At 39.2% G+C, this 19,254-nt stretch overlaps 1 protein-coding gene across 6 annotated transcripts in view; it reads left to right on the top strand.

The window, feature by feature from the left end:
• Positions 1-19,254, top strand: part of VAV2 (vav guanine nucleotide exchange factor 2) — a 158,284-nt gene that overhangs the window by 67,427 nt on the left and 71,603 nt on the right. For all 6 annotated transcript variants that reach the window (XM_072431112.1, XM_072431113.1, XM_072431117.1 and 3 more), the window contains exons 3-4: positions 9,210-9,268; positions 14,730-14,798. In XM_072431112.1, the coding sequence (XP_072287213.1) occupies positions 9,210-9,268; positions 14,730-14,798 (128 nt within the window). The remainder of the gene's footprint in view (positions 1-9,209; positions 9,269-14,729; positions 14,799-19,254) is intronic.

Here is a 19,254-nt window from a genome sequence, read left to right as displayed (position 1 = left end):
ACAGTACCTACTCCAGACTTGATTACTTTCTGGTGTCCCATGATGCCATCTCACAGGTCAGACTCGAGTATTGGTTCCATAACTTTCTCAGATAACGCACCCGTTATGATAGAGATCTCTGGGAGGCCCCATGACTTTAAACCCAGCTATTGGAGGCTTAATGAGACACAGTTTGAAGACCCTGAACTGTCTGCAAAGATTGAGGAAGAACTTTCCTTTTTCTTTGCCAGTAACGCGGAGTCTACAGATAACCCACTCCATGTCTGGGAGGCCCACAAATGTTACATTAGAGGTCTGTTCATACAACAGGGCTATAGACTTAATAGACTAAACAAGCAAAGACTGGAAACGTTGCTGCAGGAGCTGCATCGTCTAGAGACGATACACAAAAGGCTCCCAACAGCAGACTTAGAGTCCCAACTACTCGCCACTCGTACACAAATTAACTCTCTATACAGGGATAAGACTAAAGCACAACTCACCCGATGTAAACGATACTATTATGAACACGCCAATCATTGTGGTAGGGCATTGGCCAGAGCGCTCAGATCCAAGAAGGTGGCCATGTATATTCCTAAAATCCAAACCCCCCTGGGTACCTTAGCACACGCTACCTCTGATATTGCCAAAACCTTCCATGAATACTACAGTCAGCTGTATAATCTGCGAGTAGACTCTGGAGGTATGTCCCCTCCCGACCATCAGATAGCAATACAGGAGTATCTCAGTGCGTCCGACTTGCCGACACTGTCATCAGAAATTATAGAGGCGCTAGATAAACCCATCACACTGCTTGAGCTACAGGTGGCGATATACCGAGCAGCTTCAGGGAAGGCTCCCAGCCCAGATGGCCTGACATTGGTCTATTACAAGAAATTTTTTCAAGTACTGGGCCCTCACCTAGTTACGGTACTGAATGCACTCTCCGATGGCCACAACCTCCCCCAAGACACATTTGCGGCCCATATATCGGTGTTACTCAAACCAGACAAGGACCCCCTCCTATGCTCCAACTATAGACCAATATCACTGCTTAACTGTGATTTGAAACTTTTTGCTGGCATATTGGCACATAGGCTGACTCCGATACTGAATGATATTGTCCACCCTGACCAGAGCGGGAAGCCAGGGACAACACGATATGTACCCTGAATGTTATTGACTATGCAGATGCCCAAAAAATACCTCTAATGCTCCTCTCTACTGATGCTGAGAAAGCATTTGACCGGGTGGGCATTTCTGCTCTCCACACTGACGCACCTGGGCCTCCCCCCTCGTATCCTGCGCTGGATAGAGATGTTAAATTCCTCCCCCAGGGCTAGAGTACGAGTTAACGGTGGACTCTCACATCCTTTTCACATAACCAATGGGACGAGGCATGGGTGCCCGCTATCCCCTTTACTGTTCGTGTTGACCTTGGAGCCCCTCCTACGTTTGATCCATGCTAATGGGGATATCAGGGGAGTCCAGATTGGCCCTAATGAACATAAGGTAGCTGCTTACGTGGACGACCTACTTTTTTACGTTGCAGCACCAGTAACCACATTACCTATTCTTATGCGGGAGTTGGATAGGTGTGCTTTGCTCTTTAATTAAAAAATAAATCTGCAAAAGTCGGAGGCACTGAGTGTTACTATTTCTTACCTGGGCACGCAGATTCCTGCTAACCTGACACGAGTAGTAGACCTTAACTTTATCCCTCTACTAAACAAAATCCAATCCTGGGTTCCCCTCGGGACAGTCTGACCAAATATTTCGCCAATTACGTGCTCTGGGAGTGTACAGAGCGTCCCATTTCATGCACAATGGGGAGTGGCTACATATTCGACTTTACAAACGGACAGGGAACTCCCCTTATTGTCATCACATATAACTTACCTATGTTTTGAGATCTTTGCCACGGCCCAATACATTAGCCCGATCACTCCTACCTCTAGAGGCCCTGTGTGCCTCTGGTCAACCTATGCGGGGTACACTCTCCCATGCTTACCAAACCCTGTTATCTGTGTACACGCCGGAGCTCCCCTTATTTGTGACCCGGTGGGAAGCTGACTTAGACACCCGTTTTACAGATGCTCAGAGGGATAGGTTACTCCATTTCTGCCATAAAGCGTCTACCTGCAACAAATATCAGGAAACCAACTACAAGTTGGCCACTCGCTGGTACAGGACACCGGTGAAACTTGCTAAGATTTTCCCGGGCTCGGATAGCACTTGCTGGATATGTGGCGACGCACAGGGTACGTTGCTTAATGTTTTCTGGGAATGTTCTAAACTACAATTATACTGGGGCTCGGTGGCTGATATCATCTTAAAACTCACAGAAGTGGATATTAGACGCAATCCCGCCCTGGCAGTCCTCCATGTTTCGGACATGTCCCGCAGGTGCTATAGTAACCCTCTATTGAGACACCTTCTCAACGCAGCTAAGGCCTGTATCCCAGCCCTGTGGAAAAATACTGACCCCCCCGACTGTAGTACATTGGTTGAAAAGGGTTGCTGATATATATCAAATGGAAGATATACTTCCCTTCTCTTAGCATCCACTGATGCTAAGAGAGCGGAAAAATTTGCTCAGACCTGGTACCACTAGATCTACTTTACCACTACTGAGGAATATTGCCGCCTGTTACAGCCCCTCCTCTGAATATCTGAGTGTACTAAGGTTTTAAGTTGGTTATTCCGTCTTCTCTTTTTCTCTCTTCTCTCTCGTCTTAAAAATTCTTGGAAAACTAGAGATGTCATGGTTCCTTTTATAGATATATCACGGTTGGTTCTTTATGATGTATGTATTTATTTATTATTAGATGTCATGCTGCAGACTTGAAAATGTGCAATGTTGAAACTTTACCTTGCTGTTTGATTTTGAACAGTACAATGTGACAACCTTATTTTTCTGTATGTACCTTGATATCTTTTACTAAAAATTATTTAAAAAAAAAATAAAATAAATCTGCTTTCATTAGCATTTTGCATTCATACACAGCTGACAAATCCACATGCTAATCTACATCCTATATTAATATTTCACTTGTGTCAAAATGTCTTGACCTAACAAGCTAGATCTGAAGGTTTCTTAGTAAGTTCTATTTTAATCTCCGCAGGACTTTCAAAGAACACCTCCCATCTGCTAAGTTTAGTAAACCATCTTTTTCTTGTAAAAGAAAAAAAAGCTGATAGACGTATCAGGGAATGAGACCCTTAAAAATGTGCCTGGATGTACAAAAAGATGTAATTTACAGTCAGTCCACCAGGTGGGATTTTAGTGATAGGTGAAGACTGGTGCTTTTTTTTAGATCGTTTTGAGACTCTAACAGCAAGAACTTCCACCATGATTCCACACTCTATTTTAGATGTTTTGTTAACATCTATAGATTTGGGACTTTTTCAGTGGCATTAAGGAAACTGATAGTTTTACAAAATACAAACCTTTATTTACAGTATATTAAAACATCATATTGGCTGAATACATAGACAAGTAACTTTATGTACCAAGAGGTGGTAAGTTGGAACCCCACATTTTTCATATAACTGTAATGGAGAAAAGTTTATGAGAGGTGGAAGTAAATCACATTTTCCGTAGATTGTAAAGAAAACTCTCTTGGGGACCAGTAAAGCATCAATGTTTTTCGCAGTTCACAACTGCATCCTCAGAATGTTTGGTAAAATATAATCATCTCAATCGCTTGAATACAGGCAGGTGCAGATAAGTATCCCAACTAGTTCAAATCAGTGGGAAATAATGCCTTAAAACCATGGTCGCCGGGGCGTGGCCTGGCCGGCTAGAGCGATGGCTGTGTGAGTCCTGAGCTCTGCAGACGCCGATCACTATCCGTTGCATCCTGGGCGCAATTTTACTCACCCATGGGCAAACAGCGTAAGGCGAGGGTGGGGAGGTATTTTTTTTGTATTCTGTTGAAATAATTCTTAATAAAAACACAATCTCAAAAAAAAAAAAAAACCATGGTCGCCAACCTTTTTTGGGACTGGCGAACCACTAAATTTGCTGGCTCCGGACCGCACATGTGCGGGGGTCCGGGAGTCACTGAAAGGGGAAGAAACTTCCCCTTTAGTGATGTCATGATGCTAGAACCCACCTACTCTCCCATCGCAGGTCTGAACCTTTGTCCAGAGACACAACCCGCCCACATCCCTGAGCCTGGGATTTGTATGGGGGACATGGTCCACGGCTTTGGCCGGTGCATCCCACCAGCGGGGTCCTTCTCCTGGCCCCACTCGGGGGTGCACCAACCAGATGCAGACCACCAAAATTTTCTCAACCACCGGTTGACGACCTCTGCCTTAATTGCTTTCTGCATAACCAAGATAGTAACAACTATGAGATAAAAAAAAATCCAAAAATTCAGTATAGGTGGTGGATATCTCTTACAAAAGCCAAATCCTGTGAACTCCCTAATAGAGTCCCTGAGAGATAAAAAAAAAAAAAGCTGTCAGCTGGCTTAAGTGAAATGTACTGGAGAAAGTGTACCACAGAACTATCCACAATCATTACACAACCGTAAACACAATAGGTAGGGAGCGATCCTCGCCTAAACTAATCTGTCAGGGCGGTCATTCGTTCCCAGTGACATTCCTCATTTATCAGCCTCGTTGGCCTGTCGTTGTGCACTTTTTTTGTTAACAATTATCGAACAATCGGTCATAAAATGTTCTTTTCCATCGACAAATTTTGCACAGGTGCAGCTCTCAAATTGATGAGCAGGGTGGATTTCTGAGAGGTATATTGGTGTTTACAATAGTTTTTCTGGTTACTGCCTTAGACTCCCCCTCCTCCCCAGGGAGAGAGCCTAGCTGTACTCCTGGGCTCCATTTCAATTCGTCATGTGTAGAAGTTACACACAGCTATTTTCCAGCATGTCCCCTCTCTGGGGTCATTCGGGTCTCCAAACTGAGCTTTGAATAACTCTGGGGCCTGTGAGGATTATGAAGTAATCAGAGCCATGTTCTCAGGTATTCAAAGAAAAAGGATTGGACAATTTTTGGGTAATGAAGTATTGATTTCTGCTAAGCTGGGGATAGCAGTGCTTTCTGTAAGAAATCAATAAACTCATTGGATGCATCCGCTGCCATTCCCCACTTACTCCCACTCTCATGTAATATTGGCAGCCCAGAAAAATAATGTATGGGAGGAGGAAATATTATTTGACAGATTTCCAAACCATTATAAAGATTTAAACATTTTTGTTGATTTCCCGTTCTGAAGAGCCACAGAAGTTTAAGGTGTCTTCATCAAAATATTGGAGGAGACCTATGTGCAGCAATAAATGGACACAATGGGCTTGATTTATTATAGCTATCCAAGGCTGGATAGGATATACTTTCCTCAGTGAAGCTGGGTGATCCAGCAAACCTGGAATGGATTTCCTAAAAGTCATTTGCTCCTTGTTAACAAATGGTTTCAAGCCTGGACCAAATTCATTCCAGGTTTGCTGTATCACCCACTGAGGAAAATATATCCTCTCCTGCCTTGGAGAGCTTTAATAAATCAGACCCAATAAATGCCAAGTAAATCTTATCTGCAGACTTTTTATAGTTTACTAGTTCTATCTATTAAGTATCTTGTACAAAAAAAAAAAAGGTCTTATAGGCAGACTTTAAACCAACCAGAAAACAGGATTTCTCTATAATGACACTTTTCAACATGTGTGACTTTCTAAATTTTGGTTTGGTTCTCACTTAGGACGTTTTGCTTTGTTTCTTTAGTCAGCTCTAGAACAGGCTGATTTTTTTGCATTAAAGTATAAATATTTTCAGTTCCATTACACTTTGAGGGAAAATATTTTACTTGTATATATTTACTCAGTATGTGCATGAAATAGAAATAACATTAAGTCTTTTCATGTTAAATGACAGTATTTCCCAGAATGTCCTACGATTGCCAGTTTCTCTGTATCTCTGCGGGTCATTTTTTTATCCTACTTGACATTAAAAAGCATAAAATGAGTGTACTGCGATTAAACAGTACAGTAATCTGGCATGATGCATCCTCATGTTTAATGTATGCCTGCTCACAACTGCCAGGGGGTAATCAGCCCTTTATCCATTCAGCATATCTGTCTTTTTGGATGTCCAGCCTGGATCCAGCTTTGAAGGGATTCCTTTTCCCACAGTAAATGGGTCATCTGCATGAGGCTAATTCTGCTGTTCACAAAAGGGGTGACAGTGTCACAAAAACAAAAAAAACACTGTGGTTTGTAATGTGGTCATAATCCTTAAACCTCACCAACCTCAAAAGGCAGCATGTGAGAGGGTTTCATTAAGAGCTCTGACCTTAAATAATGATAAATTTTAGTATGTCTATATTGGCCTAATCTACATATGTGAATTGTGCAGGCTAAGATAGCAGTTTATGAGGGTTATAATTTTGTTATCAGTCTAAGTTTGCATTCTGTAATAATTAAATCCACCTACCATGGCTGACCTACTACTGAGGAGCCAAAAAATGTTTCTTGTAAACTAGCTTTGAGATTTGGTTCTGAAGTGTTATAAGTGTTATTATATTCCAGAAAGCTTTAGGCTTGTTTCAAAATTAAAAAGATTACTGAAAAGTTAGCAGAGACACAGGGACACAGACCACTCTCCTCCACTCTGTATGGAACTAGATGCCTGTAACCATTTCTTTGGCTTCTTCCTAAATTTGGAAACAAAAAAAAATCTATTCTACAGGCTGGATCAGTTGGGGAACTGGTAATGAAGCATGAAACCTGCAAACATGAAATGTTTGTTAAAGCCAGCAGGTTCAGTCAATGTAACTGTAATTTAATTTATAAAATATTATAATTATATAGTATATAATTTACCACACGTGCTGCAGGGGGCTTTCAATCCAGAGCACTGAAAATTCACAACCATTTGGAAGATAATGATTACATCTTTTTTTACATAGATCACAGCATGGGACTGCTTGGGGTTAAAGGGCAAGGTGAAAATTATTATACCTTGATGCTCTACCCTGCCCTCTCCTAATGACCAAAAGGTGATGGTTTATGATCTACAGAGTAACTGACACCCACTTTGTTTCTATTCTGTTTGCCTGTTTATGAGCAGGGAGCTCCAGCTCAGAAAAATTTGCTTGCTCTTTAAGAGTTCATAGTTTTTGTGTTTTTAGCTATATGCAAGTCCTTTCGAAGGGAGAAATAGAGAAATTATGTTTCCCTCAGGTAGCCTAGTGGGAAGAGCAGGACCTCTATTTTGTAACTGACCTTTATTTCTTCCCAGCAAGTCTTCTTATTCATAAAAGTAAAAGATGACCTATATTCTGTATTTTTTTGCTACAGGACACCTGTTTACTCCAAGGACTGGTGGCACTTGCGCCAGCCCTGATTTTTTTACCCTGTTAATCACCGTTGCACCTTTTGCAATACTAAATTGCATTCCCCCCCTCTCTTGACTCTGTAAAGTTTTTATACAATTTATGCTTTGCAAGCAATAGTTTTAAACTAAAATGATCCATTTTCGTCAGTTACTTATTGCTTCCTACATTTGTAACAGCAAACCGACCCCACAAAAAGTTGATGTAAATTAAATTTGATTTTATTCTTCAGTTGAAAATCTCTTAATTTAAATCAGTCTTGATCATGTCACTGGATCCTGGTGAATCTAGTCAGTTATTGCTTTAGGATACATTGATGTCACTAGATTGAGTTTTGCTGTATTTTGTTCACTGAACAGTCATCGCCCCCTGTCTTCTCTCATCTCTTCTAACTGGTCTGTTGCTGATCAGTTATGTTTTGCAACTGCTATTGCATTGTAGAACCTTTTCTGTTTGATAGTAGAAAGCCCCTTGTCTCACTTATTTAGCTGCTTATGACATGTCACATTGTTAACGCGACATGCCATATGGAAGAATGCCACTAAATACTTCTTACATTTAGGTGGAACACATATTCTGTCAGGACCCTGACACAAGTTTATTGAAACCAGACTTCTCACTGGCCAGTCAAGTGCTAGTATAAGGTGTGTATGCATGTAAACCTTCGATTTGACAACTATTTTATGAGAGTAAAGAATAAAGTATAAACTTGTTGTGATACTACCAGCATGGCTCTCAAAGAACAGCAGGAACAAGACAGGGTTTTAGAGTTACAATTGTTTTACTTGGATGTCCTAAAGGAGTTCACATGTAATCATTCACAATTGAGGAAATCTTTTGTACTGTTAATTAGAATTCAAGTTATTTGAAGGTAATATATCACCAGATATAATTAGTGCCTGTGCAAGAATTTGTTCCCAACACGTTTCCCCTACTAATAATTTTGAGTACAAAGAAATATTCCTGCAGAATATATTTAATTACATATTAGGTGGAAATTCTCCTTTATGAAAAAAATATGTAACCTTAATTTCAGTGGGAAATTTCAAATCTCTGAGGTTCTTTATTTTTCTTCTCAGAGATACTGAATTTGTGCATCATAAGATCAGACAATGAGCTTAATAAAAATCAGACTTCTATTGTAATTATGTGGTAAAGTTTATATATAAAAAAGGCTAATCCAATGTCTGACACTTTTACAAATTGCCTGTCTGTACTTGGGATCTCTGTTATATCATAGGGGTACTCAATAAGTGCTCTTTCAAAAGCAGGAAAACCCCTCACTGCATCATGGGAGATGGTAGCCATAGTTCCTTGTTTAGCAATGTAATATGCTGCCACATACAGTGTCAAATGTGAGATTCTGCACTAGGTTGATGGTGATGCCAGGCTTTCTGCAACAGAAGAACCTACAGATGGTAATATGATTATTTTGGGTATTGCGGCTGTTCAATGTGGCTGTAAGGCATTTAAAGCACTATTGTTCCAGTCTAGTACAATCTTTGTACTTATTGCAAAGGTCTTCCCACCTAAAAAGGAAACTTTTCATGAGAATAACTGTACACTATTATTGCTGACTACTAAAAATTGTTAGGTCACTGGCTGTGTCAAAACATACGCAGCAACTGAAGTCTGCATCATCATTCTTCTTGATATGTAGTTGTCCAGAAAGTGACTCCAAAAGTATTGCATGCATTACATTAGCATGAAAACTACAATTTTGAGATGATATCAGTGGCAAACCTCGTATTACCTTTAACAGAAAGGGCTTATTTATTGCTTAGATGTTTTTCCATACTCCAGCAAAATATCTTCCATTCTTACTGTATTCTGTTGACTTTCTTCCCATTTACTATGGTTTCTTTTTATTGTACAGGTGATCTCAGCGCTGTCCAAACTCTCCTATAATGGCATTGCACAGTCCAAGGGATACAGGTAAGTTTTTTGTTGTTGTTTTATAGTTATGCCAGTTTAGCTCATAATCTAAATCTATTTTAAAAGGTCACTAAACATAAATGCCAAAGTCACATCTTCTTTGCCTGGCATTTATTGGAGCCAACCTTAAGTCAGAAATGGAGAGTCAGTCTAGCATAACTGCTAGCGGCTACTATGAACAAAAAACAAGATCTCCGAAATGCCTGTTAGATTGGATGTAGCTTCTAACTGGTTGCTGCTTTCTCACATGTATTTACTATTTACTGAGATATACTATCACAAAGCAGAGTTGTGGTATTCCAGGGCCATATTTTTAAAGAACCTTTAAGTCAGTTCCCAACTGTAGGTTTGCTTTAAAAAAAGGTTTTAACATTTAGATTTGTGTATGATACATGGTAGAAAATCTCAAAATTTGTGTATCTGGATCATGCAGTACATGAGATTATGTGATCTGCAGTATGTTTTTTAAATATTTTAAAGAATTCCAGACCAAGTATTTACAAAACCTCCCTGGGGACAAAACTGATTTGATTGGTCCATGTGTTCATTTGAGAGCTGAAGAATCTGTGGGTTTTATGTAAATTGTGGAGAAGATCTTATGTAACATACCATGTATTTGTAATCTGAAATATCTACTTATATTAAATAAAATATTTTTAACGTGGGTCTTAATAGTTTGTTGGTGGCGGGTGTTTTAACACATACTTCCTTTTTTTTCTGCTATGGCTGTCTTTGCATCGTGTTTTTGCTGATACTGACTCCTCTCCTCCACCCTCCTTAATTGTCCAGTGGGTGGCGCGTTTCTAAACCTTTGTGTGGAAAGAGGTTTATTTTTCAAGGAATGCATAAGTCTGTTTCCTTGCGTAGATCGTCATTTGACCAGGCAAGACATCTCTGGACAAGGACCACACCTCACTGTTTATATACTAGCTTTTAAAACTTTAGCTCTCTATAATTCCCAGGGGAAGGGCTCTATCTGTACTCACTGCCAGTGACCGAGGTATTCTAAATATGAACACTGCACAATTTCACACACTACTCCCACCAATGTCAGTTTATCAACAGTACAGCTACTCTGTGCAAACTATCTACTGGTTTTAGAATGGTCTTCCCTTGAAAGGTCAGAAGGGGAATAGTTTGCAGAATATATCAATACATATCTGCCAGAAGGGAAATGGGATCGCTTCTTTTTATTAGCTTGGTTTTTCTGCCAGTAACACGCTTTATGTCCTAGGGTGACAAAGCTCAATTACTCACTGTTCTGTTTCTATGGAGGAGCAGTATTACTATATTAGGACTACAGAACACCTCACATCTTTTCTTCTCTCTGTCATAAAGGGAAGGTGTTCTGTGTCTGAAGTGACCATAACAAAACTAGATCTCTGGCAGGATCAACTTTTTTTTCTTTACTATCTTTCTTTTCTTTACTATCTTTGTAAAGAAAACATTCTTTGAAGGTATATTTAAAAGACTAAAAGCAGGCAAATAGAGAAGCGTATTGTTAGAATGTACACACTTTTACAACTACAGTTATAGTTGTTTTGGAGTCATGAAAGGAATAAGAACAATTTTTAGGTTGCCTGGTGTGTAGTTTTATTTAGGGTTACAGAAAGTCCATGTGTGGTGAACTGATAGCATGTGATTACCTGTGATGCATTCCATAACCTTTAAGACCGAGCAGGAGGTGTCTGCTACTACTGCCCCCATATGCTGCCTGTGTCTCAGTGTTTGCCTGCTCTCATCACACCATTATGCAAAGATTATATTTTAGACTGCATAATTTAGATTCAAACCAAAACTAAACTCCAGGGACAACGACGTATTACCTTGACAGTGTGGCTAGACCTACGCTGCAAAGATTTAATGTCTCCTTAAGCCTAGGTTACCCCAGAGCCTCCATCACCAAGGAGCACCATCAGTCATCCCCAGGTTCTGTGCTCATATAAATTCCAAGATCGTCAATTTTGCTTTGTAAGCAAGGTCATCCACACTTTAGATCATCATAGAGAAAAGAGTGCTGGCTAGTGGTGGGGGTGAGTGATAACTGTATTTTATTTTACTTTACCAGAAAAGATAGAGGCTTAAGGTCTGACAGTGGTTACCAACCTTTTCAGTCTGGCGGACAACTAAAACTACCGGCTCCTGACCGCGCATGCGTGGGGAGCTCGGCGTCAATCAAAGGGGGAGAAACCTCCCCGTAGTGATGTCATCATGACATAACCCCGCCCACTCCCATCGCAGATCTGAGCATGCGATGGGAGATTGGGCGGGTTATGTCCAGAGACAGGCGGCCACTTCCATAAGCTTGGGATTTGTACAGAGGATGTGGTCCGCGGACCACCAGAATTTTCTTGGCGACCGCTGGTTTAAGATAAAACCCAGTATTCACTAGAGCAGGGGTGTCTAAACTTGGTAAGGTAAAATGTTTTTGATTTGGTGAGGTGAAAATGTGTGGGGGCTGACCATACAGCACGTACTCGGGGTTAGTGTGGGTGTGATTTGTGCAGGTCCCGCACAGCACAAGCCTACTAGGGTGATGTGAGGGGTTCCCTGTGCACAGAGTCTGGTGTCAGTGCGGGCTATGTGCAAAGCACGTTCTTGGAATCAGTGGGCGTGGTCCGTGCGGGTCCCACATAGCACACACCCACTATAATGACGTAGGGGATTCCCTGTGCACGCATGGGGACTCCCGTCCTGGCGATAATTGCAAGGCGGTTGATCACCTCCAATGAAATATAAAGTAGCTTTTTTGTACGCTTGAATTTTATATTGTGGTCAACAGTGCTGGCGGGCCACATAATACTGATTTTTTGATAGAGGCTGCTTTGGACATGCCTGCACTAGAGCAACCTCCACAAGTGTCCCAGGCTTTAGATCGCTCCCCTGCTCAAGAAAGGCTGAGGTCAAACATCTGTAAATCACAAAGTTTTTTTGCTTGGGAAACTTCTAAGTTAACTGAGCAGGTTTAAATGGCTTTCCTGGACATGACATGAGAGGAAGTGCCCAGCCATATTTCTTGCTAAGAACAAGAAGACTGGAAAAGTCCCTGCTAAGTCATGAGAGTTATTAGGAGCATGTGCTATTGATCTCTGTAGCCAATGGGTCATTTTCAGAAGGGCAGTCAAAAATATGCAATATTTCATTTTATTTTAGCTACAAATGTTTTTGGACTTTTGACTATTTTGGAAATAAAATATGTGCATACTTGCTACAAAGACATCGTAGTATTCTGACAATGAAGAAATCATGCATACCACGTTGTAGACATTCTATTGCATCACATGATACCACAGGTGAATAAATTAAATTAGTTGCTATATCTGTTATCTTCTTTTTATAATTCCTGGGTACTGGTAATACCGCTAGTACATAGTAATACTGCTATGCTTCCTTCCTCCAGCTAGCACGCACCTGACCACTCACACACAGTACAGTCATCCTAAACTTAGTACAGTCATCCTACTTTCCGCCACAGCGCACATGTCAGTGCTGGAGTTATAAAATATGGAGATGTCCGTGAGAAAGCCAGCAGGACGCCCTGCCACCAGGGAGAGCAAATATCTAAAAATACAGAGAATTTACTCAGTTTGGCCAGGTAACAGATAGTACAGTTTGGTCTCTATTCGGGAAAGTTAAACTGATATTCCCCCGTATTTATAAAAGCATAGGCTTTTCATGAAATTTATCAAAATGATTACTTCAGGCTTTGTTACCCAGTGAAAAGCCAACAGATTTTTCATCATCTCTTTATTTATAGTGGAAACAAGCTGTTTTGGGTGGAGTAATTTACCTGTACATGTTTTTGGCCAAACTCCAGGGGAGAGGTTTGATAAACTCCAGATGGATCTCCTGCTGCAACAACCTGCAAGAATTCATCCCTTACTGGGCACTGTGGATACTTCTAAAGCCTTAAAAGAGATAGCCAAATAAAGGCTTCTTCATTCTGTTTGCAGGATATCGCTGTCTCGCCTTACATTTTTAAATATAGTTTTTGATACTTCATAAACATTTTAAAAATACTGTTGAAAAGCACTCAAACAAAAAAATACTTCTGCTGAATGAGAAGCACTCAAAGATCAAAACTACTTTTTCTTTTGCATAAAACTGGGAACTGGGAAGTTCATGATGTGGTGATTTCTTTTTCCTTTTATTGTAGGAAATTCTAGAACGTCAGCGGTGTAGAGGGTTTCCTTTTGTATCACCCAGTTTCATGTTTCGGGCCTTGTGTCTGGCACTGTCCATCATAGTTGAAAATACTTTTCCTTCTCTCTGTGGATGGGTTTAGTGAACTGATCTGGAAAGGGTTCTCTGCAGTCTGTGCGTTTTACTGGAAGGAAAGGATCTGCAGACATTTCCCTGTGTGATGATCTGATGAGCAGGTATCCGAGGATGATGAACATGGTACTGGGAGAATCCAGGTCAAGGTTGCTGCCACAGAGACCAACCTTGTAGGCTTGTCAAAGCTTTGCAAATCCTTTGTAAACCATCAGAGTATTCTCTTAGGACATCACTCCCCTCACCTCTCTCATCTCCACTCAGAGCGTCACTTTTTTACAGGTTCATCATTCCTTTCTGTGAATTTATGTCGTAATTGTACTGCTCATCTAAGTGTGAGCTTTAGAATCCATATTAATACCCTTGGGAACCTGACAATGACTTTCTCCCTTCCTTTCTCATGGGGGGTGGAGGGATTTCCATTGAGAAGCTGTAACAAATAGTTTTTGTTTATATGAAGCAAGAACTTGGACTGTATTATTAAAAAAATGAAAGCAGCTGTTCCATGGTTTACTTGTGTACTTGTACAGTAGTAAAACAGGCACAATGATCCAATAAATTTACTTTTACACACAACAGCTAGAAGAAAAAAAAAATAAATTGATTAAACGTTTGCCGTTGTTGTGGCAGCAGATGGGAAAAAAAGAGAGGTGTTTGTGCTTAAAGTAGTAAGGTGATGGTGTTGGTAATACAAATAGGTGGTAGGAGGCAGGGTAGTCTTTGCAGAGCAGCAGGGTTTAAAACGTAATCTCTATTAGTACTGTAGGCACTGAAGCTCTATAGCACTGTAGGGTTGGGGATTATAGGAGGATGCACATTACAGTGCATTTGTGTGTGAGGTACCTATATAATTAGTGGTTTAGATGGAGTCCACGTTTGGGAACTTTTGTACGTACTTTTCTATTTTTGGTAATAAGTATTCTAATTTTGGTAATGTGTACTCACATTGAGTGCAAACAACTGTTTCTGCTGATCAATGCACCATAAATAAGTGGTCAGATTCAGATATTGTATAGTCATGCTGCAGTGCTAATCCCTAATGTCTGGTCTGTGACATGTTGACTTCACCTCCACAGATCTATATATATTTGCATACCTTCATTTATATATTACTGTCTATTAACCCCTTAAACTTGGCTCTTCCCCTTCTTTTCCCTGTATATATCATGTGTTATGTTTCTTGCAGGCCCTTTCCCTCAGAAGACACAGCAGAGAACGATGATGACATATACCGCAGCTTGGAGGAATTGGCAGAGTAAGTTTTGTCTATGACATTTGATATTGAACTGTTTGTAAAATTGTATGACTTAAACTAAGGAAAGTGACTTTAGGGTAATTCACAATTGGTTGACCCAAACAGGGTGAGTTCATTCCACGTTTTTTGTAGTATATCTAAGGTTTTGTAATTTTGAATCAAACATATTGTATCTTCCATATATTTGCATCATTTAGAACTTAACTGTGTTATGTGACTTTTAGTGATTGGGAGGGTGCTATGTGCAGGTCGATGTGAACTTTAGTAAACTCCTACTAATCTTTCCTACCTGCCAAGCCACAGGTTACAGCAGGAATAATAATATTTTAGTGGCATTTTTGACAGAAGAAAATCTCAGAAAGTCCTTTTGGATTTGTAACCTTCTGTTTGCAAATAAATGTCTGTAGGAAGCTTCCACATTTGGCAAAAATGATCTGGGCAGCTTTATAAGCAGACCAGACTGTCAGAATCCATATGTTCCTTTCAAAATCCAGAGTGGTTGATATTTTTGGCTGCCCCTTTCATTACTAAAGTTGTTAGAAGGTTGTAATACATTATCATGGCTTCTGATTCTCTCCTAACCTTAAATCCATTCTCTGCTGCTTATTATCTCATATGCTGCTAATTCTGCACCAGACCGTTGGACTTATTATTTATTTATTTTATTTCTTTACCTATGTCTATATATAATTATAAAGAAACAAACAAACAGATAACAGGTTGTTCTTAAGTCTTCATGACACTGTTTTGTTATAATCTTTAAAAAATTCCAGTCAAATTTATTGTGAGGTCAAGTTTAATTAGAACATGCTTTAGTAGAACACAGATGGATTCCAGCAAAAGAGGATACTTATACAATCAAAACGTTTCAGCTTTCCATTTTTAAGAACTATAATCATTTTATTTCCACTTTGTAATCTATATTTAGGTTGATGACATAAAATACTAGTTAACTCCATTTTCATTCTACAGAATATGGTGAGGAGTGAAAGTCAAAGCAAATGTAATATTATTTTAGATTCTTAAGTACATCTCTTCACAGAGCAATAGTGTTGCACTAACCGTGGACCAATCAACTGTCGTCCAGCTACCTTTTGGAATTCAGTACAGGAGAGGAGCTTGAACAGCTGTGCAAGACTAAAAATAAGGCCATAGTCTTCTTTTTTTTTGATTTCTCTTTTTTTTAACTTTTTTTTAAAAAAAGTAGAGGTATGTATGTTTAGCCAATTTTGTATTGCTATGTATAGAGTTGGAAAGGGTAAAATCCCTATCAGGTGTTAACCATTTACACCCAACTAGGAAGATCTCCCTTGTATTCTTGTACAATAGACATGAAATAAGAGACTGAATTTAAAGTAATCAAAATGTTCTGTTCCAGAATTGTTCCCAGAACTAGTGTCCCTATTAGAGGATTCTCACTACTCAATTGTTATAATAGAAACTCAGATTGTTGGATTTTCAATCACTTTCTGTCTTTTTGACAGCGTAACTAGGACAAAAAAAAGGATTGAATTTACCCAAAAGTGACACAGACAGCAATAAAAAATTCAACAAGGGGTCTAATCCTTCCCCATTTGATTCTCTGGTTCCAGTGGTTGATTGCCATGTCATTACTGGACACAGCAGTATCAACAAGCTGGTACAACTACAAAGCTCAGGGGGTTACTAGACATCCCATACCCCTGAAAGTTTTCTGGATGCTGAAGATTCTTCATTCTCTCTTTAAGAGAGAGAAGATTTGTGGAAGGCACAGCGACATAAAAGTTAGGTACTAATTCTTTTCTTTACAGGGTTTTTAAATGACAGAATAGTTTATATACATTTTTTTTAACATTTGTGGAATCAGGATTTGCTCAAATATTCATGTCATCGTATGTTAACATGTTTTGCCCTCTGGGCAACAAGGTCCATAGCTCCTAACTTTCAGCCTGGGGGTAAATCTAGCTTTTGTCTGAGCTGTACGTGCGCAGAAAATTTAAAATTGCCTAGCCAACCGTGTTATGGAAACATCTCTGATGTTTTTTCCTATTTTAAAGGAGAACATTTTCATAAGAAAACTTGGAAGTTGCCACTGCAGTTTCTGAGAATTCTTGCTGCATGGCTGTCATTGTGTACGTAATGAGAATGCAATCAAAGGAATAAAAGTTTTCTTTCCTGTGTTGGTAAAATGTATGGGTCAAAAACTATAGCCTGCAGATTGCCAAAAAAATATTTTCTATGTCATGTACAGTTGTTTTCTGAATAATAGCGGTATGTTTAAGAAAGTGAATAATAGCTTTTGTTTCCATACACACAAATGCATTGGGAACACTGCACAATCTATTACAAATGAAGAAAAAAATTTAAATTTGTATTGTACAGAAAGTGAAGAAAGGCTGTTCAAAAAAAATAGTAGTGCCTACATTCCTTACAAACTCCAATATTCAATGTTTGAGATTTTGCTTTTCTTTGAATTACTGAACTAATATTTAGTTGTGTAATCACCACTGCTTCACATCTGTGTTGCATGTTGAGTCAGCTAACTTCTGGCACCTGTTAACAGGTATTCCAAACCAAGATGATTGGTTCTTCTGCATTTCTTGGTTTTGCCTCAGAAACAGCATTTTCATGTCACCCCACAAGTTTTCTATTGGATTAAGGACCGGGGATTGGGCTGGCCACTCCTGTTAGTTTGGAACCAAGATGTTGCTTATTAACTGATGTGTTTGGGGGTCGTTGTCTTGATAAAACGTTTTAATTTTTTTTAGAATTTAATTTTAGACTTTTTATTTTAAATTTTAGATTTTAAATAAATAAAAATTAATTTTAAGATTTTTTTTAATTGTTTCCTCAGCATAAGGCAGTATGACCTCTTCAAGTATTTTGATTGATGTATTCAAATTGATCCATGATTCTTGGTATGCAATAAATAGGCCCAACACTGTGGTATGAGAAACTTTCCGGTATCATGATGCTTGTGCCACCATGGTTCCCTATATTCACAGTGTATTGCGGCTTAAATTCAGTGGTTTGGGGGTCATCTTACAAACTGTCTGTGGCCCCTAGACCCAAAAACGAACAATCGTGCTTTCATCAGTCCACAAAATGTTGCATGATTTCTCTTTAGCCCAGTCTGTTCAATCTGTTCTTTGGCAAACTGTAAACTCTTCCTGTCTTCTTTTCAACATTGGGGTTTTGCAGGGGCTTCTTGCTTGTAGCTTCACATAGGTGTCTTCTAAGTGTAACAATACTCAAATGTAACTTAAGACCCTTGATCTTCCTGGAGCTGATCATTTGCTGAGTCTTTGCCATTTTGGTTATTCTTCTATTCATATTGAAAAAAGAACAGAAGAATGGCTCTTTAAGGCAACAGTAGTGTTTTTAAGAAAAGGTCAGTTATATTGAATATTTTAAAGCTATACAGATCTCAACTACAAATAATAGACATGCAAATTAAATGCATACAATCTTAGCTCAAAATACAGGTATGACCAATTTTGCCATAAAGACTTCTTTAGGGGAGATTTGAGAGTGTATTGGTAGGATTGAGATGTGATGCGATTGAATGCGAAATGTGTGAATATGAGGCACATGGAAGGTTGATAAAATAAGTTAATGAGGGAAGGGAAGGACAATGGATGGCTGTGTGGTCCCTCAGATTGAAGATGATTATGGAGTTGATTTTCAAAGTAAAGACTTTTACTAGGACTCAAAGGAACTGTACAGCCAGGATGTAGTAGCAGGACTTTGCCTTTTTGGTATAACGCGTCAGGAAATGGAGCATTAATTGGTCATACTGTATTTTGAGATAGAATTGTATGCATTTATTTGCACATCTATTATTTGTAGATGAGCTTTGTATAGCTTTAGTATATTCAAAAGCACTTCAGCTAACTTAAAGAGCCGTTCTTCTGTCCTTTTTTCAAAATGTCATTTTTACATTAGGCTTGGCAACTTACTATATTATGAAGCATGATTTCATTCGATCCAATCAAATTGTAGTTTTCCATTTTCTTCCACATCTTTCAGGTTTTTGTTGCCCAATTGAAGCATTTGAGATCATTTAGCTGAGCAACCTATCATTTTTTCCAGTTCTTTATATGTTTCCTATTTTATTGTAAAGGAATAAAACAAATATGATACAATTTATCTTTATTCGTTTTCATAAAAATTTCCACATATCACAAAAATACATGTAACAATCGTATGTTAAGAAAAAACAACAGAGTTTACAATATAGCATCAGGATCCAACAAACATCTTGAGATAAAACCAGTTACAGACCCAGAACCTGGTGCCTATAGTACATATCGTGTTGCCCCTCAATTATAATAAAAAGGGGGGGGAAAATTAACCCAATAGCGAAGAGTATCGCCAACTCGTCAGTATATACATTAGAGCCTCCTATAATCTGGACCCTTAATTGACATTGATAATTATTAACAATCATGCAAAAATATAACAAGGGGGGAAGTGG

This window comes from Pyxicephalus adspersus, chromosome Z, assembly GCF_032062135.1.
Source record: "Pyxicephalus adspersus chromosome Z, UCB_Pads_2.0, whole genome shotgun sequence".
Classification (NCBI taxonomy): Eukaryota; Metazoa; Chordata; class Amphibia; order Anura; family Pyxicephalidae; genus Pyxicephalus; species Pyxicephalus adspersus.
This window is presented reverse-complemented; position numbering and strand designations above follow the sequence as displayed.